Genomic DNA, 26,229 nt, shown 5'->3' on the forward strand with positions numbered 1-26,229 from the left:
TCAGGGTCATTGAGCGATGGGCTTGCATTTGCACCCCTACATCCATTCCTGGTTTTCTACATCGCACAATCAGAATAATGGCCTGAACACGACCACAGTTGTTTCAGTTTGGGGATTTTTTTCTGATGTGCATAGGTTAGAGGAGAGATCCCTATCACAATCCTGTTTTGTTATCTCATCCCAGTACAAGTTTCCAGAGTATGTTGTTAAATATCAAATATTTACTCTTCAGCAGCCTTGGATGCCAAAAACACAGAACTCTTCTTTGAACTTGGACTCTAACTAGTGATCCATTGCCATCATTTCAATTCAGCTTTGGATGAAACATTAATAGAAGGGGGAGGGAGTTGGTATAAAAGTTATAGGCTGATGAAGAAATCATTTACTGCATTATTGATTGGACTAACTTACCAATGTTATGTGTCCTGCCAATTTACTTTGGCAGGCAAGCCTTCACACACACAGAGAGAGAGAGAGAGAGCGCAAACCAATATGTAGACATCTTGCCGCCTGTGTGGATGACAAGATGCCTGCACCTCTATATAGATAAGGAGGATGGAGTGGTAGTTAAATCTTACTTTAGCACGGGCAAAGCGATAGCATCCTTCACCTCATATGAAGGTTTCAGGCTATATTGAGGGGTGCACAAAAGGTCACACAGCACACAAAAAGAAGCATAGGATACCATGTGCTCATTGTTGCACCTGACGCCTGCTTGCTGCTCATTTAAACAGATGAAACAATACAGCAACGGTGAGCAGAGCAATGCAAACACATATGTGCTACCAGCTGCAGTGCACGGTCTGGCTTCTTGGGGCCTTCCCCAAGATGTTGCACAACTGGGATTTATACCATGGGCTACAGCTCCTTCCTTGCATAATTTATTCTGATATCACCAAGTTGGGCACTGCTTTTCTTTTGGGTGAAGACAGAAGGAAAGTAGGTGTTGAGCAGTTTCGCCTTCTCTCTATCACCCAACAGCATTTCTCTGTCTTCACCTTGCAGAGGATCTACCATTTGTTTGTTTTTCCTTTTGCTTTGAACATAGCCAAATAAACTTTTATTTTAAACTCTGTTGCAAGCCTGAGCTCATTTAGAACTTTGGCCCACTCGACTTCCCTGCAGAAGTTGGCTACTTGTATATACCCTTCCCTTGTGATTTCCTCTTTCTTCCATTTCTTATACATGACCTTATTAAATCTCAGTTAAACTGTATGCTCCTCATGCAGCCACACAACTTTCTTTAGATGCCTTCCTCTTTTCTTTCTCATTGAAATTGTCTGCATTTGCACCTTCAACATTTGTCATTGTCTTTCAAATTGTTTCTGATGCTTTCTAGCCAACCAGGTGAATGTGTTCCGGTGTGTTGGGGGAATGCTCTGTTTTTTAAAAAAACTGAATTCATTGGATATTGCACAATAGATTTAGTTGAGAGGGCACATCTTTGACAGAAACTGTGCACTTAGTGTGCTTTTAATTATGACTCTTTCTATCCATCTAAATACAGTGGTACCTTGGGTTGAGAACTTAATTCGTTCTTGAGGTCCGTTCTTAACCTGAAACTGTTCTTAACCTGAGGTACCACTTTAGCTAATGGGGCCTCCCGCTGCTGTCGCGCCGCCGCCACACGATTTCTGTTCTCATCCTGAAGCAAAGTTCTTAGCCCGAGGTACTATTTCTGGGTTAGCGGAGTCTGTAACCTGAAGCGTCTGTAACTTGAAGTGTCTGTAGCCCGAGGTACCACTGGATTATTGTTTTTATGTTATGTAAATGAAACATATATTTCATTTCTTGAATGACAGGTCTTATACTTGTATGCAATGTGATACCTTATTACCATTTGGTTACTTTGTTTCTTTCTTAATGTGATATGCTTACATTATTAATTTAATAAATCATGTATTTCCTCGTCTCATGTGTTTGTGCTACCCCCGGTAGCAGCCCTGGCAGTGAAGGTTTGTCAAGTGCATTCTTAACTGGCTGCTTATTGAGCATTAGTGACAGCATCTCTTGTATTTTCTGGTACTTGATCAGTAGTTGCTAGGGCTGTTCTCCTTGTTTTGCCTTTGCTATTATGTGTTATGTACACCTGAATACAAAATATCCTACTATCAATGGCTGCAGGTTTCAGTGGCTTGATATAAAATAGCTAGGGATGGTTTCATAGAGTTAAGAAGAACATTGCCATTGTTACTCAGTATGTCAGCACAAAACTTTAAAAGGGGGGGGGTGTCTGGTGAAGTCCACAGAAATCAGAGTGAATTCTGACCTGGAAATGGGCCACTATGTGCACTCATCCTACGTACAGAAATATCAAAAATGGGCAAAGCTACATTCACTTGTGTTAGAGCAGGAGAATCAAGTCAAGAATGACTTCACAATCACTTTCACTTTCATGCTTCTTGGATCCAGGACAGGATGAAACTAGCCTCTCTATTTATTTATTTTCCTTGACAGAAAAGAGATTGTTATTTGTGCTTCCCCTACAACTTCACTTTTATTGGGTATCCTGTCTCCTTTTGAAAAGTTGTTTACGCTTCCAAGAATGCTGGGAATGGTTTTATGCCAAACAGAAAGGCAGCCTGCTTGTGCCTGGACTTTATTAGCTATGTTACAACAGAAGATGTTATCTCCTCTGGCAACATTTTACTGTACCTGGAGGCAGTTCTGCAATTTTATCTGATATACTTGAAGAAACTGTTTTATGTGCCTATTTTATACGTAGAATTTTTCTCTAGCAACAGTGACATATGGTGAATTTTTTCACAGGGAAACAGTTAGGGCTCATGCATGTGTATTGCTCTGGAGGGCTGTGCAGTTTTGCAGCCTTTGCAGAGGTAATCACACACAGAGAGACAGAGAGGTGTGCATGCACACACATACATAGAGACTGGAGACACTGGCTAAGCAGGTACACAGAAAGGTCCTGCTGGGAGCATTAAGGGGACTAGACAGCTCTATCACATTGGCTTCCACAAGCACAGAGTTCAGATAACTTTTCACAGCAATACATACCATGATAGGTAGAATTACATCCAAGAGATAGGAGAGGCTATTCTGCTTGATATTGCCCTTGCAGAAAGCTCAGTGGGAGAAAGGAAGCTTAACATGTCTTTGAACATAGTGCAGGAATACATAGCCTGTGGATCTACAGATGTTGTTTGACTCCAGCTCTCATCAGCTCCAGCTACCACGGCAAGTGCTTAGGAGTTATGCCAGTTGTACATCACCAACATCTGGAGAGCCAGAGGTTCCCCATCCCTCCTATTACTTCAAAGAAAATATGTGGTGGCTCTTCAGATTTCTACCCATAACCTTTCAAATAGCATGAGTATATGCTGGAGAGGAGAGGAGCTGCCACCTTGTTCCTTGCAGAGCCTTTAAAAGGTGAGTTTAGAACTGCCCAGTGGTTTGTGATTGTCATTTGCATGGCTACACACATCCATATTTTCCTTGTTTGCATGCATGCTTTCTTGCTTAGAGTGATTCTAATGGTGACATTTATAAGCCTACACAAAGTAGGAGTAAAACCTCACAACCAGTGGTGAAGCTGCATACTCTGGCACCAGGGGCGGAGAGCAGCCGGGCGTGTGGCGTGATGGTACCCCCCTCCACCATTGGTGCAGGGGGCGGTGTGCTCCCCCCGCTCCCCGCCCCATTCCTCTTCCAGTGCTCACTACTGAACTGGTAATCTGACTTGAGGGTGGGGAGGACACCATACTATTTCCAAACCCATACCTCTTCTTTATACAGCAAACCATAACACATTACCCATTTAAATAAACCTAACTTTTCATTATCCAAAGTTATTTTTTTCTCTAATGAAGAAAACACAGCTATTCTAAACTTCAGACAAAACTGGGTGGTTCATTTCATTCCTCAACATGGCTCAGTCATGAAAATGTGAATTAATAAATTTGGTTCATCTACAGGCAGAAGATATCACAGAATAATAATCACAACAAGTATATTTTGTCTGTCAGTGTCCTCAGACCAAATCCACAGGATACATTGAGGGTACTATAATATCTCTTAAAGCAGCCATGATCCAGCAAATTCAATAGTGTAAATTGCCACAATTAATGAGTTTGGGTGCAGTTAGAATGTAGAATCCAGGAAATACAGAAGTACCTTGGGTTAAGAACTTAATTAAATCTGGAGGTCCGTTCTTAACCTGAAACTGTTCTTAACCTGAGGTACCACTTTAGCTAATGGGGCCTCCTGCTGCTGCCGCACCACCACCGCACAATTTCTGTTCTCATCCTGAAGCAAAGTTCTTAACCCGAGGTAATATTTCTGGGTTAGTGGAGTCTGTAACCTGAAACCTGAAGCGTCTGTAACCCAAGGTACCACTGTATGTCAATAAAGGAGAGTTGACATTGCCATTGTTGCATGGATATAACAAAAAGGCCCTACTTCATTCCATGTACTCCTGAAATAAAGATATACTCAGTACTTGTTTGCAATGCTTACTAGTCCTTGAAAGTCAAATGATGTGCAAATCCCACAAAGGGGCTTCACCCATAAGAGTTCAGCACCCTCACATCACTGCATTACTTTTACATTTGCTGACAATCCTCTTCCAAGCTTCCTTCACTTCTTTGTTCCTCAGACTGTATATAAGGGGATTGACCAGAGGTGTCAGGACAGTGTAAAATACAGAAAAAAACTTATTCAGCTCCCTTAGTATTTTTGTTTTTGGTAGCACATAGACAATAATGATTGTTCCATAGAAAATGGACACGACAACCAAATGAGAAGAGCAGGTGGAAAAAGCCTTCTGCCTACCAGTTGCTGAGGGAATTCTCAAAACGGCATTAATGATGTAAACATATGATGTAATGGTTAAGATAAATGATGGAAGTGTGCAGAAGGATGCCATGATGGTCAATGCAAGTTGAACCTTGTAGGTGTCAGTGCAGGACAGTTGAATGATAGGGAGGAAATCACAAAAGAAATGTTCTATTTCACTGCGGCCACAGAATGTTAGCTCAGATACAAAAACGATCAATATAGTGTTTTCTATGAAACCACACAGCCAGGATGCAGCTACCAGTTGAAGGCAAACCTTGTTGTTCATTATTCTTGTGTAATGCAGGGGTTTACATATTGCAGCATAGTGATCATAAGACATCGCCGAAAGAAGGTAGCATTCGGATGCTGCTAAGGATGCTGCAAGCCACAACTGCATAAGGCAGCCATGGACAGGGACTATCCTTTTCCCAGTCAATAAACTATTCAACATTCTGGGCAGGATTGTTGAGGTATAGCAGGCCTCCAAAGAAGACAAATTCACCAGAAAGAAGTACATGGGAGTATGAAGGCGCTGATCGGTCACAATTAGGACAATGATAAGGATGTTCCCAGTCATAGTCAAAACGTAGATGATTAGAAAGAGAAGGAAAAGAAGAATTTGCAGGTGCTGGAGATCCCCAAATCCAAGGAGGATGAATTCAGTTGTCATAGTTCGATTCACCCCCTCTGATTCTACCATGGTTTGCTTTTTTCTAGAGGCAAATAAAATAAAAGACATGCAATGATGTTTATATTGCAATTCTGGTGAATAGAACATATGGTTCTAGGATAGATCATATAGTTTTCTCTATGGAGGCCCAGTTTCTCATTCCAGTTCTATAAATTAATGTAGGGTGGGGGAGGAAGAAGGTCAGGCCAGAGTTTTCAGTTCATTAAAGAGGCATGTTGAATATAATCTATTTAGATATTTCAGCCCTGTCACAGTATGGTGAAATAACAGCAATAGAAATTACCTGTATTCCTTAGTCAGAAAATCTAAAGCTTGGGACTTGTACTTATATAGCAGTTAAATCTCTGTGGTTATTGCAAAAGGACTTGATTATCTTCTCAGATCTGGCAGTCACCATTCCCATTGTTCCTGATCTGTGTTCCGAATCTACTGTTTAAGAGGAAAATAAATATTTTTGTCCTAATTGAACTCTTGAGGCAGTACTGCTGCTCCTAGTTCCAACAAATCTGTTTTACCCTTTAAGGAATATGTACCCCCAGTACAATTCATTAAAAAACTAGTGTTGTGTGAAAAATGTCTTCTGTGTTTTCCTCCTACCCATTCTCCACAAGAAAATAAATCACACTCAGAAATTGTCGAAGAGAGAAAAATGTCAGTGAAATTCTCAAGAGTGGGTTGAAGATTTTATGTTGCACTTACTTTTGTGAATTTCCTATCTTTTGTTCTACAGATCATTTCTCTGGTAATCTGCACTCTGTTCTGTAAAACAGATATAGATAAAATTTCTGACTGGTGATGTATATACTGTATTGTTGTGCAGTGTTGTATATTGTGGTGTATGGTGGATTGTCGTGTAAGTTAATGTTGTTTGTCAAATAAAGTATTTTTGAAAAAATAAAATAGAGGACAAAGGATTAAGGGCCTTGGTGTGAGATGGGAAATGGGTGGGCCCCCTCCCTCCCCCTCTCCCTCCCTCAAAAGATAAAGCCAGAGTTTGAAGTAGAGTTTTGTGGTGATCTGGGTCAGAAGCAAGGCAGCAAGCTGAAGAGGTCCAGAGTGTAGATGCAAAGAGGAAAGTGCCTCAGAAGGGTGAGCTAACTGGGGCTGAGAAGCTGCAACTCATTGATTTTGCCACTCTCTGGGAGCCTGCTGTGGAAGAAGGGGTGCAGCAGGAGGAATTAGAGGTACTGTATGTGTGAACATGCTGGAGGAGCAGCCAGCAGCTGAAGAAATGGTGGCTTATTTAAATAAACCATATTTCATAAAGATACCCCAGTCTCTTCTGTGCCTTAATTCCAAAGGAAACACGAACCTTTGGTAAGCACCTGGAACCCTTGGAATCTTGCACCATTTGGAGATGGTGGTAGACTGCAACAATACTTTGCTTTAACTTTTGTTTCATTATGTAAATCACTTTCAGTAACTTTTTTTGGAAAAACCAAACAAAAAGATTGATTAGTGCTTATTATTAAGATTATTATATGTGGACAATGCTCTGGAAATGATGCTTCATCACACATAATGTCAGAGACTTCTGGGTGGAAGTTGTGTTGTTCCCAGGGAATTGTGGGTAGAATGAAAAGTTCCACTACTTTGAAGTACGGTGTAGCTTTCTTCAAAAATACATCACTTCAAAAATACATCACAAGTTGTTATGCTGCTGTAGCCTAGTATGGGCCTGGATCCTTTGGGAATTTTCACTCCTGTCAGGGACTGGGTAGATGAGGAAAAATGGTGGAGACCATTGTCCCAGGCATCACCTAGAGAGGAGGAAGAGGCAGATAGCATAGACCTCCAGGAGTGGTTTGGCACAGGGCATACCTCAGAGGGAGATGAGGGCAAAAGTTGGGAAATAATAGGAGAGGAGGAGGAGGAAGTGGAGAGCATTCAACTGGCAGAGCCTGAGCAGCACTTGAATGAGAATAGAGAACAGAGAGCTCAGAGGCAACTGTCACGTACCAGCCACCGTTGGAGGCAGGAGGAGGAGTCAGATGAATAGCAATGAATAGGGGAATAACGTAGAAGGGGTGGAGTTTCACTCGGGGCAATGTTAGGCATCATGGAGCATCTTCAATTTGCCTCTGTAACTTGTATTAATAAACAGAACACTGCTTTCCTGGGAATCGGCTGCAGCTGCCAACAGCACCCTGACAATGCCCTCTGCATCCAATTCTAAAAAAATTATGGTGAATGGTTCTATGGAGCCCAAAGCTGAGTTTTTACATTACAATTCAAAAATGCAAGTTCTTTGTTGTACTCACACAGTTTCTGGTTGGACACTGATTAATTATAGCTCAGTTTCCTAGTAGCTTTAGGCAAAAGACTGCAGTAATAGTAGGGTCGCCATACACCATTTTTGCCAATTTCCCTTGAGAATAGCTTAAAAACTGCATTCTTTTGTGATTTTGCCAAAAAAGCAACCCTAAGTAATAGCCAAAGATGAATACAAAATAAATCACCCAACCACAGCAAGTTTCAAAATAGAATCCACTTAATAGAGACAACCTGATGAAAACACAAGACCACAAAAGTACAGGGTGGGGATTTTGACTCCTTGCTCATTTTGTTATGTGCTGTCAAACCATAGGAACAAGATTGCTGGTAAAATCTGCTGCCATCTGCTGGATGTGAATTTTGAGTCATCCTGAATCATTACAATGGTACCTCGGGTTAAGAACTTATTTCGTTCCGGAGGTCCGTTCTTAACCTGAAACTGTTCTTAACCTGAAGCACCACTTTAGCTAATGGGGCCTCCCGCTGCTGCTGCGCTGCTGCTGCTGCACAATTTCTGTTCTCATCCTGAAGCAAAGTTCTTAACCCAAGGTAATATTTCTGGGTTAGCGGAGTCTGTAACTTGAAGCATCCGTAACCTGAAGCGTATGTAACCCGAGGTACAACTGTACTTCATTAAAAAGTTCCATGCATGTCTCACAACATTACATCTTAATGCTATTGAAGATTTGCATCTTAACCACATTACACAGTGTCCTCTGAAGCCATTTTAACAGGAGACACTTAGATATTTGCGTCTCCCACATCTGTGAATGCAAATCCACATTACAACAAACCATGTGCCTTACACAAGGAGCTTCCATGTGTACAGTGATGTCCCCACTTCAGAAGTAGCAACTAAACATGGGAGCTACCAAAAAAATGCCATGGAGGTGAAGTAAAGGTGTGGGCTTGCAGTACTGTTGTATCTATGTTGCTTCCTCACAGCAGCAAACTTGAAGAAGCCTACAATGTGAAGTAATTTGCCCACTTTCTGATAGCTCTCCCCAGGGCCATCTTCACCTCTTTGTTCCTCAGGCTGTATATATAAGGATTGACCAGAGGTGTCAAGATGGTGTAAAAGACAGAGAAACCTTTATTCAGCTCTCTTAATTCAGTTGTGTCTGGCAAAAGATACACAATGATGAGGGTGCCATAGAAAATAGTCACCACAATGAGGTGAGAAGAGCAAGTAGAGAAGGCCTTTTGCCTCCCTGCGGTAGATGGGATTCCAAGAACGGTAGTGATGATGTACACATATGATGTTATTGTTAAAACGAATGGTGGCAAGGTGCAGAGTGAGGACAGGACAGTTGATAAAAGCTCTACTTGGCGTGCATCACTGCAGGTCAGTTTCGTCATGGGGATGAAATCACAAAAGAAATGCTCAATGACATTGTGGCCACAGAAGGTTAACTGTGCCATAAAAATTAACAAGATTGAATTTATCACAAAACCTCCAAACCAAGACCCAGCTACCAGCTGGAGGCAAAGCTTGAAATTCATCAGGACTGAGTAATGCAGGGGTCGACATATGGCCACATAGCGATCATAAGACATTGCTGCCAGGAGATAGCACTCTGTTGCAGCTAAAAACCCAAAAGCCCAAAATTGCACAATACAGCCCCAGACAGAAACACTTTGGTTCTCAGTTAAGAAACTGGCCAGCATTCTGGGGAGGATGGTTGAGCTGTAGCAGGTCTCCAAGCAAGACAAATTGCCCAGGAAAAAGTACATTGGTGTGTGGAGGTGCTGATCTGTCACAACTAGTGCAAGTATGATCAGGTTCCCAGCCATGGTCATGATGTAGACTGTTAGAAACACAACAAAGAGAAGAATCTGGAGGTCCCGGACTTCTCCAAATCCAATTAGAATGAATTCTGTGATGATGGTTTGATTTACCCATTCTAGTCTTTGCATAGTTTTCATCTAGTGGAGTGGGAAGATAACAATTAATGCAATTACTATTAGGTTTTTTAAAAAAAAACACAGTTTCAGTAACATCCAACTAAGCTTTAAGCTCTTCAGTTGTGTGTAAAAAGGTAAAGGGACCCCTGACCATTAGGTCCAGTCGTGACCGACTCTGGGGTTGTGGCGCTCATCTCGCTTTATTGGCCGAGGGAGCTGGCGTGCAGCTTCCAGGTCATGTGAACAGCATGACTAAGCCGCTTCTGGCGAACCAGAGCAGCGCACGGAAACGCTGTTTACCTTCCCGCTGGAGTGGTAGCTATTTATCTACTTGCACTTTGATGTGCTTTCGAACTGCTAGGTGAGCAGGAGCAGAGACCAAGCAACGGGAGCTCACCGAGGTGCAGGGATTCAAACTGCCGAACTTCTGATCAACAAGTCCCAGGCTCTGTGGTTTAACCCACAGCGCCACCCGCGTCCTCAGTTGTGTGTAGGCTGTATCAATTGGTTCCATTCTATGAACAGGAGTCTTTCCATTCATAGAAAAGTCCTTGATCTAGTGAAAGCCTCTCAAGGATGGGTCATGATTTTCACTGATGTCCTTATCTCCCTGTTGACCCTTTGGTTTCCATGCTGCTTCAGAGGGTGCACCAATTCTTGGGATCAGGTTTTCAGAGGAGAATGGGCAGGAATCACAATAGATAATTGATTTAAGTAGCTTTAAACACATTTAATTTCAGCAGTTTGTGCTCACTGGACACGATCTGTTCAAATTTTATATAAATTGTTTATTTAGAACATATGGGGTTAATAAAATATTCTAGTTTGGTGTCTAAAAAGAAAAGAAGGAGAAGAAAAAACCTTGCATCTTCTGAATTGCATTGTCATCCAACGAAGGGAATGGATTTTTTTTTTAGATTTTCAAATGTTATGCTAAAGAATCAAGTAGGTAGCCGTGTTAGTCTAATGCAGTCTATATATATATATATATATATGCTTTCGTAGATTTTCACGGGTACAGGAATGCAGGTTTTGGTATATATTTAAAAAGTCCAGTAGCACCTTAGAGACCAACTAAGTTTGTTCTTGGTACAAGTTGTCGTTCTGAAGAAAGCTTATACCAGCCTTTCTTAACCTGTGGGTCCCCAGATGTTGTTGGACTACAACTCCCATCACCCCTAGCTAGCAAGGCCAGAGCTCAGGGATAATGGGAGTTGTAGTCCAACAACATTTGGGGACCCACAGGTTGAGAACCACTGGCTTATACCAAGAACAAACTTAGTTGGTCTCTAAGGTGCTACTGGATATATATATATATATATATATATATGCGCTAAAGAATGTGCAGTATATTTTCCTAACAAAGCATCAATATATAGTTGCTCAATGGATACATGCAGGGTCTCCGCCCTTTTCTATCTCCTGCAAGTTGCAAAGAGATCTATGAACAGCAACAAAGACAGTAATTCTATTTGTCTGGGAGTGAGCCCCATTGAATCCAACAGGATTTCTTCTGAGTAGGCATGATTAGGATTATGCTGTAAGGCACATTGTTCTCCTTAACAAAATAAAAATAAAATAATTGACAGCTTTCTGACATGCTTTCTAGACCTGTCAAAACAAATAATAAACCAGGGAGGCAATCTGAAAGTAATTGATGAATACAAAATAAAATTTAAAATATCAATAAATACAAAATAAAATTGCAAAGATTAAAAAGATTTTCAGAAAATGATAGCCGTCTCCTCTGCCATTGCTGAAGAGCATGGGAAAGTATTGCTCACCTGAATTTCAATTTGCTAGAAATCTTTGAAGTTTAACTTCTGGCCTTCAAAACCAGTTGCTTTAAATATTGAGATGAAGCTACTTCAGTCATGCTCATGGATCACCCAAAATGAGAAAGGTTCACTTGCGCCTGAATGTTCAAAGTTCTTTATTTGAGTTATAATTGCTTAAGAAGAGTGGGAAAGCAGCAAATACTCATATCCTAATTAGACTCTTGGGAAATCTTTGAGTTTAGTTTCCAAATCAGTTTTGTGCATCTCTTTGAAGAACCTCTACCTCAGATGAATACATTCAAAATGGGAAGGCTTCCTATCCTATCCTTTCCTCCCCTCCCTTAATTAGGCCTTTTGAATAAAGATTTTATTAGACATTACAGATTAGAATCTGCCTAATTCGAAATCTTTAGTAAATTTGAAGTGTTTCCTCTTCAGACTAACTACCTAAGAGATTTCAAAGGAAGCGTTAATAGTGTTGTTAACTATCACAACATTTGTAATCTTATCCAATGTATATATTTTATAAATATATGAAACCCTTTCTTTCAGCAGCAAGTACAAAACAGAACAAATCAAATTGCAGGCCCAGGCCACGTACTTCCTCCCCTCCTCCGCTCAGGTGAGCCACCAATAAAGGAGACCACCCAGCTGAATGGGATCAAATCAGGCCACAAATTTATTGACTACGGATGAAGTGGTTTGGCATAGGCATTGGGTGAGCATTTATTTCCAGGCTGCCTTCCAGAACTGACATCAGGGACAACCCAACAGCAAGAATTCCCACACGGGTCACAGCTTCTAGAAGTGCTGAGGGCCAAGCCCCCCAACTGGGCAAGTGGACAGAAGCAACTCCATCACAGATCCCTTTAAAGTGATATCCTACTTCTGGAAAGAAAGGTGAGGGTACAACCCCACACACATACACAAAAGCTAATGTTAGTAAAGGTAAAGGGACCCCTGACCATTAGGTCCAGTCGTGACCGACTCTGGGGTTGCTGCGCTCATCTCATTTTATTGGCTGAGGGAGCCAGCATACAGCTTCCGGGTCATGTGGCCAGCAAGACTAAGCCGCTTCTGGCGAACCAGAGCAGTGCACGGAAACGCCATTTGCCTTCCCGCTGGAGTGGTACCTATTTATCTACTTGCACTTTGACGTGCTTTCGAACTGCTAGGTTGGCAGGAGCAGGGACCGAGCAATGGGAGCTCACCCCATCGCGGGAATTCAAACCGTCGACCTTCTGATTGGCAAGTCCTAGGCTCTGTGGTTTAACCCACAGCACCACCTGTGTCCCTGTAAAGGCTAATGTTACCCAATGCTTAAACCACCCAAGTTGTGATGATTGCTACCGGGTAGACAAAACCTCCAGGTCATAGCCAATTTGCCTGATAGGCAAATTCCTACCCAGCCCCACAAATATGGCAACCAACGCAGCAATAGCAAGGCCAATTCAATGAGTAAATGCAAAAATTACTGGAGTGGGTGGGTGGGTGGGTTCATCTGACGAAGAAGTGCTGGTCATCAGGGGCTGGCATGGGCTGTTTCAAATCCCCTGGGAGCAGACCTGAAAGAAGCCTGATGGTTCCCTCAAGCCCCAGCCCTCCAGGCCAGCTTGCCATTGGCCAATTCAGCAGGCTGATGCAGAGCAGGATTTCAGAGACTCATACTCCAGCAGGGATCAGACCCTGGTGCCCAGCCCTGCATCGTCAGTGGAAAGGGAGGCACCGGCCGTCCCACAAAGCTGCTGCACCTCTAAAAGTGTAGCTATGGCTCTTTTTATGCACACTATTAAATTGAATAAGGATAATCCTTTGAATTGAGTCAGTTTACAAAAACTTCAAGCCATTACAATCAAGTGACATAAGTCAGTGGTTTTCAACCTTTTTGAGTCCATGGCTCCCTTGACCAACTACATTCTTTCTGCAACACCCCTGTGGGACTCAGAAGCCCAGTTATGTCACCCCTTGCCTGCAGAGCTGGCAGCCTCTCACCCTTTCTTGAACACCCTCCATTGTGGAGTGTTCCCTCGGCCTCCTCTCCCCTCTCCTTGGGAGTCCTCTGGGCAGCCACTGCTGCCACCCCTGGTCTCTGAGCTGCCCCCCCCTGCCCCAAAGAGAGGTGCCTCCTCACACTGTCCCACAGGGGTTTGTCCATTCCCAACAGCAAGGGCTGGCAAACTGGCTGGCTGGGCTCCCTCACCCTCTTGTTTGCTTATTCTGGGCCACATCAGCTCCTGGCAACCAGCACCCCTGCCCAGCCCCAGAGGCACAATTTGCCCACAGAGCTTGTCGTCAAGATTGCTGCAACAAACAGCTGTGCAAGCCTTTTGGAGGCAGAGATGTGAGAGGACATCAGAGGAGGGAGGAAAGGAAAGAGGGACAGAGGCCAGTGTTGCCTGTGGCATCCCTGACTATAATTCAAGGCACCCCAAGATGCCATGGCACACTGGTTGAAAACCACTGACTAAGTGAATATTCACTCAACAGCCATTCATGTGGTATCTGAAATGAAGCTGCATGCTTCGGACTTCTATAACCATATATCATATGGAAATCAAGCCGTAAAATACACGTACACGTACTACCCCCACCCCTACAGAAGCTTCTCTTCTCAGCTTGAGTTGCCTCTTGGGAGTGAAGCTCCTGAAGAACTATAAGAGGCAAATATTGATAAAGTTCTTTGCCACATTGTCTTTCAACATCTGCCAATTATATATGACCAACAGAACACACATAATCACTTCTAAATATTTATTTCAATGCTTGATTAGACCCATGGGAGTGAATGAACCAAATATAAACTTCATTGCCATGTCTCTTTCATTTCTGTCAATGCAAAGAGCAATTAGACAGATCATCTTTGAAACAGATAGAGTGAGAAAAACATGATAAATGGAGGAAATAGCAGCTCGCATTTGGTGGATGGCTACACCAATGAACTGCATGATCAGCGATGGAGAGAGAGAAATAAAGTAAGATTAGGTAACCCAGAATCTACCCATGCACAGCTAGGTAAGTTCATGTGGTATTTTCAGTTACCTTATTTGTTTTACCAATTTGATTGATTGTATCAGAAGTTCATTATACTTTGGATACTCTGAAGAAATATATGCAGGGGTTAGGTGTGCATAAAGCCACCATCTAAACTGGGGCTTTGATAAAGAAAATATTTCTACCAGTGCACACTCATTTCTTAAAAAACATCGAAGAAAACAGGACAGTGGCAGCAATTCAGCAATTCTTCTTTGTCCATGTCAGAACTACAAGGAATAGGCTGATCAGGCTCACGGGGTTTAGTTGGATTGTGATGGGATCTGATGGGATGGGATCTGATGTTGTTGCTTCTGGAATTAAAAAGTGGCAGTGGTGCCATCAGCGTAGGACTTTGAGACAAAACTTCAGGCTTCCATGCAGAAGAATGAACAATGACCGCTCCCCGCTTAAAATGGGGGGCGCCCTTTGCGTGGACGCGTGCAGCCCCTAGATCTGGAGCGGCTCCAACAGCATAGGCTTGGCTTTGCCTTCCCTCAGGTGGGATACCTGGAGGTCTCCACCTACCTCAGTCAGTTGTCCAATCCCACCTGGGGGAAGCGTTGCCAAGGAGACCAGGCCAGGTAGGGGAGGGATTACCTGCCCACACAATAGAGGGAGGATCTTACCTAGGAATCCACACTTGGCTCCAGAGCTTCGAGGGAGGCTTTGGCCGTACACCGAAAGGTCGTCATTGCTCCCTCCTGCGGCGGCGGCGTTACGGGGCGGCCATCTCTGCTTGAACATATGTTCTCCAGAGCCGGCCCATCCCCCCCACACACACTGGATAACCCTGATGCTCCCTAGGTCCCCGGCTGGGGACCGGGGAGGGAGAACGCCCAATGCCTGAGCCAAGGTCTACCCACATTTGAAATTTAATAAAGTTGTGGCCAATTTAATCCCATAGCACGTTGTCTTGAGTCGTTATTCACATGACGGGGGGACCGTGCAGGATCTGGGGACTCCGCCTGTCCACGCAAAAGGGCCTTCAAACCAAGTGGTGCTGAATGCATCACTTTTGGGTGATATATTATACATTTACCATCTAAAGAGCTGCACCTCATAAGAACATTGAATACAATATTAAATTACCTAGCTGCAAGGAAAGTGATACATGAATTACAGTCATGTTCAACTCTGCTTTTCATTCTGAGAATGAATTGTTTCAGAACAGTGCTCCACAGTCAGATGTGACAACCAAATTATAGCTCTGTCAACGCAGAGTAGTGCTGTAGTGAGAAATGTTGGCAACCTTTTCAAAACTTGTGTAGCATATCTTAAAATTCCACAAATAATTTGTTTGGAAGGGAAAACATAATTTCATTCAGAATTCTGCTAGAGGAGAGTTTTCCATAGGCATGTATCAACTGCCAACTTGTATAAGAAAGCACTGCCTCTGTTGGGAATAGTGCAGAAAGAACAGCCACTTAGGATCTAGTTCACTCTGCAATGCTCACACCCACCTGGCAAATTTCTGGGCAAGAATTGCAAAATAGGTATCCCCAGGTCTAATGATAGTTTCTTGACCATGCAGGGGACTTCCTTCTTCTCTAAGGCACTAAATTCTCAGCAAGAACCTAATATCCTAATTCAATCCACTTGAGCATTTGGGCATGTTTCCATCAGCACATTTTCCATCTTCTCTTTTTCTAAAATGGATATGTCTTCTTTTCACAGCCACTGAAGAAGCAGACAATGCATAACCAATCATCAAGAGTGACTGAATTTGTTCTGCATGCATTCTCTGATGATCAGAAGTTGCAGACATTTCATTTCACTACTTTCCTAGCCATTTATTTGATGGCCGCCATTGAAAACCTTTTTATCATCACAGTCACCATTTCCAGTCATCACCTTCACAAACCCATGTACTTCTTCCTCTCCAATCTGGCATTACAAGACCTTGGTTCCATATCTGTCACAGTTCCCAAATCCATGGCAAATTCCCTGATGAAGACCAATACCATTTCTTACAATGGATGCATCTGTCAAGTTTTCTTCCTTGTCTTTTTCACTGCATCTCACATCTTCCTCCTTGGCATCATGGCGTATGATCGCTATGTTGCCATCTGTAATCCACTGCAATACGAGACTGTGATGAATGGGACAGCATGCATCCAAATGGCAATCAGTGTATGGAGCATCGGGCTTCTTTATTCCACAATATACACTGGAAGTACATTCACAATAGAGTTCTGTACCAATGATATCAATCAATTCTTCTGTGAAATTCCACAGCTATTCAAAATTGCTTGCTCTGACTCATATATCGTTGCATTTTTGGCTGTCTGGATTGGAACTTTTGTGGCTTTTATTTACCTTACATTAATAGTTTTTTCTTATGTTCAGATTTTCAGGGTGGTTTTAAAAATTCCTTCTGCTGAGGGGAAGAAAAAAGCCTTCTCAACTTGCTTGCCACACCTTGTTGTAATATCCTTATATTTTATAAGTGGTTCTTTTGCCTATCTAAAGCCAACATCGAGGTCCCTATCAACCATGGATCTTGTAGCTTCATTGTTCTATTGTGTGTTGCCACCTCTTATGAACCCATTAATCTATTGCTTTAGGAATAAGGAACTAAAAATGGCATTCTGGAAGTTGACTGCCAATCTTTCCACTCAGTTCTTACCCAGTTGTCATTGACTAGTGGACAGGTCTTAGTAACCGCAAAGTTCCCTCAATTTCATTGAAATGTTTCTAAAATTGTTGTTGTTGTTGTTGTTGTTGTTGTTGTTGTTAAGCTGGACACCATTTCTCCTCTACATATAAAAAGATTTTGGAACTTGTCACTTGTCTGAAATCTTGCAAGTAAATCTTCAGACTTCTTTCTTAGAAATTGTTTCACTTCATTAAATTTGTGGAGGTGAAAGAACTATATAGGGATTCAGTCCAAATCACTTCAGCCAATGGAAAGAAGAATAAATGTGATGATGTCCCAAACAAATGTGGAGAGAGGAACATGTCATAAATGGAGAAAATGACAAATCCCATTGGATCGCTAGAAACCAACAGAACAATCAGAGATGTAAAAGGAACAAATATAATGAATTAATCTACAAACCATGGCCCTTACTAACCCTTCTTTAATTGTTGTTATTGTTTAGTCGTTTAGTCATGTCTGACTCTTTGTGACCCCATGGACCAGAGCACGCCAGGCACTCCTGTCTTCCACTGCCTCCCACAGTTTGGTCACACTCATGCTGCTAGCTTTCAGAACATTGTCCAACCACCTCGTCCTCTGTCGTCCCCTTCTCCTTGTGCCCTCCATCTTTCCCAACATCAGGGTCTTTTCCAGGGAGTCTTCTCTTCTCATGAGGTGGCCAAAGTATTGGAGCCTCAGCTTCATGATCTGTCTTTCCAGTGAGCACTCAGGGCTGATTTCCTCCAGAATGGATAGGTTTGGTCTTTTTGCAGTCCATGGGACTCTCAAGAGTCTCCTCCCGCACCATAATTCAAAAGCATCAATTTTTCGGTGATCAGCATTCTTTATGGTCCAGCTCTCACTTCCATACATCACTACTGGGAACACCATAGCTTTAACTATACGAACCTTTGTCGGCAAGGTGATGTCTCTGCTTTTTAAGATGCTCTCTAGGTTTGTCCTCCTTCTTTAATAGTTGCTCTTATGTCCAGATCTTAAGGATAGTTCAAAGAATTCCTTCTGCACATAGGTGAGCACAATCAGTGTGTGGACTGCAGAGCTCTATTCCCCAGCATACATGGGAAATTGTCTGAAAAAAGTTCTGTGTCAATAATAGTCTATGGAATTCCACAGTTATTATTATGTGTTGTCTGAATTGTTGGGTCTGTGGAATGTTCTTGTTCTAATCATTTTTCCTTCTGTTTAGATTTTACAGGTCATTTTATGAATCCATTCTGCCCAGAGAAAGCAAAATGCCATTGAAAATTGCTTGCCACACCTTATTGTAATATACTTATATTTCATAAGTGGTTCATTTGCCTAGCCCACATCTGGGTCTTTATAAAAAATGGCTCTCATGATTTCTGTGTCCTATTGCATGTTTCCACAAGTAATGAACCTATTGATCATTAAGAATAAGGAACTGAAAATGGCATTCTGGAATTTGATGGCTAGTCTTTTCCCCAAATTCTTAGCCAGCTATTACTCAGCAAGCCTCCTTATTTGATCCCACTTTGGCAAAGGCACACACACCTAACCTATATCTAACCTCAGATATGACTTGAGGGGTAGAAATCTTGCTCAGTCACAAGGGGGTCTTCAAGGGTGCCTACAAAGCATTATGAAAGGTAATGCTGCCAGATAATCAAAAGCCCATTTCAAGTTGTTGTGCAAGATACCATGTTGAAAAGGGAGTCTGCAAGACCCTTGCAGGCAAAAAAGGGTCACCGGATGCCATTGAGATTGGACAGATGAGAAGATGTTTGACAGATGGGAAGCTCTGTCCACCTTCCACCTGTAAGACTTGGAGCATGATGGGAGAGGGAGATAGCATGTCTGGCCCACCATCCAGATCCCCTTTCCTGGATTGTAGGGGCGGGGGACTTGACATTTACTTAATATTTTATTTAAACTATTATAGAGTAAATACTTTTTAAATAAAACCAAACATTTCTGGGTTTTGCCCACTTAAGTTTTAAAAATGTGTCTGAAACTGGACATTATTTTTAGTCATTCTTTCTTCTGACAAAGATGCAAACAGTTAGAAAACACACTTCCTAATTAGAAACTATTTCATGTTCTTCTAATGAATCCCTTTGGGGAATGTTTGTATCCACAATAATTTTGCTTAGCTCCTTGAGGGATGTGTGTCCCTCGTGAAATTAATTAATAAGGAATAGCACTTTGCTTTGAAAATTAAGGTTTAAGATGTATCTTTCTGTGTTGATGACTTAGCTGTGGCTTTTTGGTTGCTGTTGGTTCTCTGACTGTTGCTATCTGCTGCCACCTGTTTGTTACATGTTTAGTTATTATTAGGGACTTTGCTCTTGCACTCAGATTTTAAAGTGCTCTGCTTTAGCAGTCCATAGCTCTTCAGAACCCAGCTGTTAGCATTCTAGGTGAAACTAACATAAATTATGAAGCAAGGTGAATGCCTTTTAGTTTCTGCACAAAAAGCTTTTGGACCAAAGTGTTGGCAATCTGGTGGCCTTAATCCACTCTGAACAGGCTGCTGTGTTTGTAAAATCCATCCAGGGAAAAGTCTATATGCATTTTTTGATTTCCCATTATATTGAATGGAGAACACACAGATTCATTTTAAACAGAGTGGCTTAGAACTCAATACACAGATCAATGTGGAGAGAGTTCAGGGTAACTCAGAAACAGTTTGAAAGCAAAACAAAACAAAAAAACAAAACACACAGTGAAATGGCAAATATTGTGGCCTGTGTACATCCCATATGTAGCTCATAGAATCATAAAATTGTAGAGTTGGAAGAGACCCAGAGGATCATCTAGTCCAACCCCTGCCATGGAGGAATATTCAGCTGTTCCATACAGGGATCGAACCTGAAACCTTGGCATTATCAGCACCACACTCCAGCCAACTGTGTGAGAAAAGCTGTCTGACCATCTTTCTCCATGTCGTTCAAAGAGAATGTGTGAAACTGGTTGTGATCTGAAATACTTATTTCTCCAAGCAAATTATTTTTCTCTTTTTTTAAATATGCACCTGCTAATTAGAAACTATTGCAAATATATATTTTTTCTCATCAGGCTCAGTCCAAAACAGCTTGCTATCTGAGGCAGATCAGCAAATGGTGCTGGTATTGCACCCAAAGTAAGACGGATACTGCCAATATGTTTGTTAAGGAATGCAGTTAATAGGTTAATTCTCTATGAACTATCAGAGATCATTCATTCCCCACAATGCACCTACATACATCTTGTGATACTGTTATCTGTATTAATGAACAAATTTGGGAAGAAACTTTATGTATAAAAGGGCTCAGGTGTGGCTTGTGGTAGGAGACAGCCTTCAACAATTCCTGCAATATGTTGGAACGGTGGATCTGAAAGAAGACTTTTTGAAGAGATTGTCTGAGGAAGAAGTTGAGAAATTGCCAAATTTCAGAACTCGGAGAACTCAGAGAAGTTGCAGGACTGTGCAAGCAACTGAACCTAAGGACTTGGCTGTAGACCTTTAACACAGCAAGGACTTTGCAGCAAAGAACCCTCTCTGGGATCAGAGAGCAAAGACTACTTGTAACATCTGTAAATAGTGTGTATATGTATAGTGATGTGTGTTGGTGTTGGCCTCGTAAAAGCAGCCCTGCCAAATTGCTGTTTTCTGTGGTGAGATGCAGGAGGTGATCAAGCATAGAACTTGAGTGAATGTGCCCTCACAGAGTTAATAAAAAGTATTCTCATTCTTGCATTTCCAGGCTAAAGCAGATATTCCCTTCTCTAGTACTGTCCACCAATTCTACACCAAAATTTGATCTGCTGAGTGGTTACTCCACATGGGGCCATCTCCACTAACTCACCTCTGTCTGAGTATAATCACATTCAGCCAGTGATGCATGTGTCTTGCTTGTGGGAATCAGGCCTGCATGGTACCCAAGCCACCGCATCCCTTCCACCCACCCACCCATCCATGTCACTCTTGTGACAGACACACTCACTCTGGCAGCGCCCCATCCTTTGGATCTAGAGATCCAGCCAATTCTTTTATTGATTACTCGTCATTAAAAAATTTTGGGAAATTATATATAAAGAACTGGAAAAAAAATGTTTAAAATAATGTTTGTTAAAAAACAAGAAGCGTTTTTGTTAGGTATTTTAGGACAAGAGTTGCCGAAAGAAAAATGGACACTATTTATGTATGCTACAACAGCGGCTAGAATTTTAATAGCCCAAAATTGGAAGACTGGAGAAGTACCATCAAAAGAACAATGGCAAGAGAATTGATGAACTATGCAGAGTTAGCAAAGTTAACAGACAAACTGTGTGAAAAGGACAATACAGTAGTGATTTTGAAAAAGAATGGGAACCTTTTGCAGTATATTTGCAGAAACAAAACAAAAAATGGACTCATTGGCAGGATTTAAATAAACATTTACAAATTTATTTACAGAGAACAAGAAGTATAACAATGTGATAATATAGTATTACCGTATTTTTTGCCCTATAGGACGCACCGTCCCATAAGGCGCACCTAGTTTTTTGGGGGGGAAATAAAGGGGGGGAATTATTTTTCCCCCAGGCGCGGGGCTGGGGAATCCTGAGCTTCCCCCGACCCCAGCCCCCAGAACAGGCAACTCTCCGCAAGCCTTGCGGAGAGCTGCGCCAAGCCTGGGCACACTGAGCTCAGCGCATGCAGGTTTCAGCGTACAGGCAACTCTCTGCAAGCCGCGGGAGCCCAGTGCCGGGCTCCCGCGCCTTGTGGAGAGCTACCCGAAGCCCCGGAGTGACTGCTCAGTGCGCCGGGCTTTGGGATAAGAGGCAGCTCTGTGCAAGCCGGGGGAGCCCTCCCGTGGCTTGCGCACAGCTACCCGAAGCCCCGGCACGACTGCTCAGTGTGCTGGGGCTTCGGGATAAGAGGCAGCTCTGCGCAAGCTGGGGGAGCCCTCCCGCGCCTTGCAGAGAGCAAGGGGCTTCGGGGTGCAGGCAGCTCTGTGCAAGCCGGTGGAGCCCGGGGGGGACTCCCGCGGGCTCCCAAGGCTTGCGGATAGCTTCCTGAAGCCTGGAGAGGGAGAGGCGTCAGTGCGCACCGACCCCTCTCGCTCTCCAGGCTTCAGCGAAAGCCTGCATTCGCCCCATAGGACGCACATACATTTCCCCTTCATTTTTGGAGGGGGGAAAGTGCGTCCTATAGGGCGAAAAATACAGTATATATAAACAGCAGAATGTATCATTTGATGTAACAAACCAGAAATGGAAGCTGCGGGAAGTCAATAGGGAGGGGGGAAATCGGAAAATGAATGTTTAGTAAGGATATTGGATATTTGTTATGAGGAAAGAAAATCAATAATAATTATTTTTAAAAAATAAACATAAAAATTATTTTATTTTATTGATTACTCTACACAGGTGATCAATAGCTGTTTTCTACCCTACAAAAGGTTATGAGTCCAGATGGTAATAGAACACAGAATATGGGATATCTGAAAAATTTTCAGACTTGTTGAAGTGATTTTTAAAGCAGAGGTGGACGGGAACATGCTTCCTTCCTAGTAGACAAAAAGTTGTTGCAGCCTTGAATAATATTAGCTTTTTTGCTGCTGCTGCATACAACTGTTGACTCATGTCATAGGACTCATGTCATAGGAGCTAAGAAGAAAAAATATGTGAGCCCAAAAAATTAATGGGCACTGCCATTCAAAAGGTGTGTGCATGTTGTATCATGTGATTGATTATGTATGGTGGAGCTTACGTGCCTTGCCCCCACAATACCTTATTCAAGTTGGAACCCCTGACTCATGTGGAGTGAAGGAAATAAATATGGGTAAAATTAACTGGAGTATCTCTTTTTTACTTCTGCCAATACAGAGAACAGTAAGAAGGATGTGATCCACAGAGAAAATGGCAAATCGCATTGGTTGGCCAGAAATGACCTTTTATCAGTTGGTACTCCATGGAATGTTTCTATATGTAAACAGTAAAATACACATATATACCACAAATACCTGTGAGTGTTTCCTTCTGAGTTTGATTAGACTCCTGGGAGTGGTGGAAATAAATATTCATTGCAGCTTCTCCTTTACATTTCTGCCAGTACAGAGAACAGTATCACCTCTCAGACAGCTGTGGAGAGAGAAGGATGTGATGCATTGAAAGGGCAAATCACATTGGCTGCCCAGGAAAAAATGCCACAGATCTTAATCAGGTATGAAAATGAAGCAGATAAAATTACCCAAGATCTGCCCCTGAACAGCATGGTAAGTCAATTGCATGGGATACTTTTCCATTATTGGTGACCTACATAATAGAAATAAAGTTTTATCACAAGTTATTTATGGATTCTCTAGTCCAGAGTCTGCAAAGTTTAGGTGTGCAGAAGAGTAACCATGTCACCAAGAATGATACAATTTCGTTCAATAAAGAGAATATTCTTGCCTGCACATAGACGAGAACAGGCCAGAGTAAATCCCTCTTTGGTTATGGATGTTGGAAACATGGCATGGACAAAGACGGTTAAAGTTGACAGACGGGGTTACTTGGAATATGTTGGAAATTGATGTCTGCTTTGTATTCTTTCTATTCAGGTTTGGGAAGGCATGATTCTAGGCTTCCTGTAAGCAGAATGAGCAGAAGCACACATGCACACACTGGAAGAAGAAAATGGGGCACCTCTTCCATGAAGTCCCACTTTGCTTGTGCATCTCAGAAACCTGATTTGGACAAAGATTGATGATCATTGGGGTTACTTGGATCATTCTGAGAACTGATGCCTGCTTTTCATTCTTGCCTCTGGGAGTGAAAGGACCAGTGGTGGATTCGTATCAGGTTTGGGGGTAAGAATTTCAGACCTCCACTTAGATTAAGCAAAAGCAAGACATTCATACACCAAAAAAACTGGGACAGTACTGCTCTTGTAGATAAATAAAGTCAATGGTCCCCTAGTTTCTCTTCAAGCCTCTCAGATATTTCTCCTGGAAGGTAGATTGCAGGTTCATTATCTGAAGTTCAATTTAGTGAAATTTTGGTGGCAGCTTTGAATTTCAAGGTGCTATAAATAGTATGTTAAGCCCTTTACAGCTTAGAACTTGGATAGGAAAACTAAGGCCCAGGGGCTGGATCCGGCCCAGTTGCCTTCTAAATCTGGCCTGCAGATGGTCCGGGAATCAGTGTGTTTTTACATGAGTAGAATGTGTCCTTTAACTTAAAATGCATCTCTGGGTTATTTGTGGGGCATAGGAATTCATTCTTCTTTTTTTCCAAAATATAGTCCAGCCCCCCACAAGGTCTGAAGGACAGTGGACTGGCCCCCTGTTGAAAAAGTTTGCTGGCCCCTGGTTTAGAGCTTGTTTATTTGTTTACCAATACATGCCCACTCAACTATTTCAGTCTGCAGAATTGGCCGTGTTACAGGTGACACATAATATTCAATCTACACTTACAAAAACTGACTTTTACTGTTGTAGCCCCTACAGTTCTTTATTACATTAAGTTTCTATGTCCAAGGATCACTGAGCAGTTAGGAATTCCCTGCATAATGACATAATTCTGGACAAGAGCCCTCAGTGGACTATTTTAAATGGCTTTTAAAACCATTTTATTTCGATGAAATATGCCCAGACTTGCTGTTTTAATGTTATATTTTGTAGATAAAAAATGTTAATTTTTGATGATTTTATCAGTGTTCCTTGAAAAAAGCATTTCACTATATTTCATATTGACTGCTTTACTATTTTGCAATTTAATGCCATTTAATTTTCTTTAAAACTAAAAAAACCCGAACAATTGTTTATTAAACAATCAATTGTTTATTGCTTACTTAAGTCAATCCACACGATCATATTGGGGAACGTGCATCAAAGCATTCTCCGCCTCCTTTCTAAAATGGCTTTGTCTTCTCCTTGCAGGTACCACACACTCACACAATGTTCAACCAGTCTTCAGGATTGGAGGAATTCATTCTGCATGGATTCTCTGATACTCAGGGATCAGAGACATTTCAGCTCATTATATTTTTGATCATATATCTGATCGCTGTCACTGAAAACCTCATCATCATCACAGTCATCTCTTACAGTGCTCAGCTTCACAAACCCATGTACTTCTTTCTAGCCAATCTGGCATTCCAAGACTTTGGCTCCATATCTGTCACAGTCCCCAAATCCATGGCAAATGCCCTGATGAACAGCAAGACCATTTCTTACAATGGATGCATCTGTCAGGTTTTCTTCTTTGTCCTTTTCTCTGGATCTCATTTTTACCTCCTTGGAATTATGGCATATGACCGCTACATTGCCATCTGCTGCCCGCTGCACTATGAGACTGTCATGAATAGAAAGGCATGTATCCAAATGGCAATCGGGGCATGGACTGCTGGCCTTCTGTATTCTGCATCATACGCTGCTAGTACATTCACAATAGAGTTTTGTTCCAATAACATCAATCAGTTCTTCTGTGAAATTCCACAGTTAATCAAAATTGCTTGCTCTGAATCATATCTCATTGCATTTTGGAATACTTGTGTTGCTGCTTCTCTGGCCTTCATTTATATTGCTCTAATAGTGTATTCTTATGTTCAGATCTTCAGGGCAGTTCTAAGAATTCCTTCTGCCCAGGGAAAGGAAAAAGCCTTCTCAACTTGCTTGCCACACCTTGTTGTAATATCATTATATTTTCTCATTGGTTCATCAGTATATTTAAAGCCAACTTCTAAGTCTCTATCATCAATAGATCTTGTACTTTCAGTGTTTTATTGCATGTTGCCACCAGTCATGAATCCCCTAATCTATAGCATAAGGAATAGGGAACTGAAATTGGCATTATGGAAGTTTATTTCCAACGTTTTTGCTCATTTTTTTGCACAATCATCAATGCTTTTAAGGAAATAATAATGCAATTTTTCTGTTTTTAATTACCACTATGAAATCTTATGTCCTTACAAAAAAATACAGTATAAACCTTTAGCAACTTACATGCTAGTTTATCTCTACTTTATTATCTTCCAGTGAATCTCTTAACTTTCTTGTATTCTGAAACATATATTTAAAGTTTCTAAACTTCCAATTTTTCACTTTACACCAGTTTTCCCATATACATTTTTAAAGCATCCACCATCTGAAATCATTCTGTCCAAATAAATACAAATGTTTAGAAAA

At 41.9% G+C, this 26,229-nt stretch overlaps 2 protein-coding genes across 2 annotated transcripts; one reads left to right on the plus strand and one right to left on the minus strand.

The window, feature by feature from the left end:
• Positions 1-4,088: 4,088 nt before the first annotated feature.
• LOC310691058 (olfactory receptor 5G9-like) lies at positions 4,089-9,685 on the minus strand (the record flags this gene model as incomplete). Its single annotated transcript, XM_083470656.1, has 2 exons — positions 4,089-4,903; positions 9,086-9,685. The coding sequence occupies 2 exons, from the start codon at positions 9,683-9,685 to the stop codon at positions 4,541-4,543; spliced, it is 963 nt and encodes a 320-aa protein (XP_083326782.1). The 3' UTR covers positions 4,089-4,540.
• A 6,815-nt stretch (positions 9,686-16,500) lies between these two features.
• LOC310691694 (olfactory receptor 14J1-like) lies at positions 16,501-25,962 on the plus strand (the record flags this gene model as incomplete). The annotated part of the gene is made up of 3 exons (XM_083471559.1): positions 16,501-16,955; positions 23,172-23,334; positions 24,982-25,962. Exons 1-3 carry the CDS (start codon positions 16,516-16,518, stop codon positions 25,960-25,962), a joined length of 1,584 nt encoding a protein of 527 aa, XP_083327685.1. The 5' UTR covers positions 16,501-16,515.
• Positions 25,963-26,229: the final 267 nt, after the last annotated feature.

The sequence above is a fragment of the Podarcis liolepis genome (genome assembly GCF_965112155.1).
Source record: "Podarcis liolepis genome assembly, chromosome: 13".
NCBI classification, from domain to species: Eukaryota; Metazoa; Chordata; class Lepidosauria; order Squamata; family Lacertidae; genus Podarcis; species Podarcis liolepis.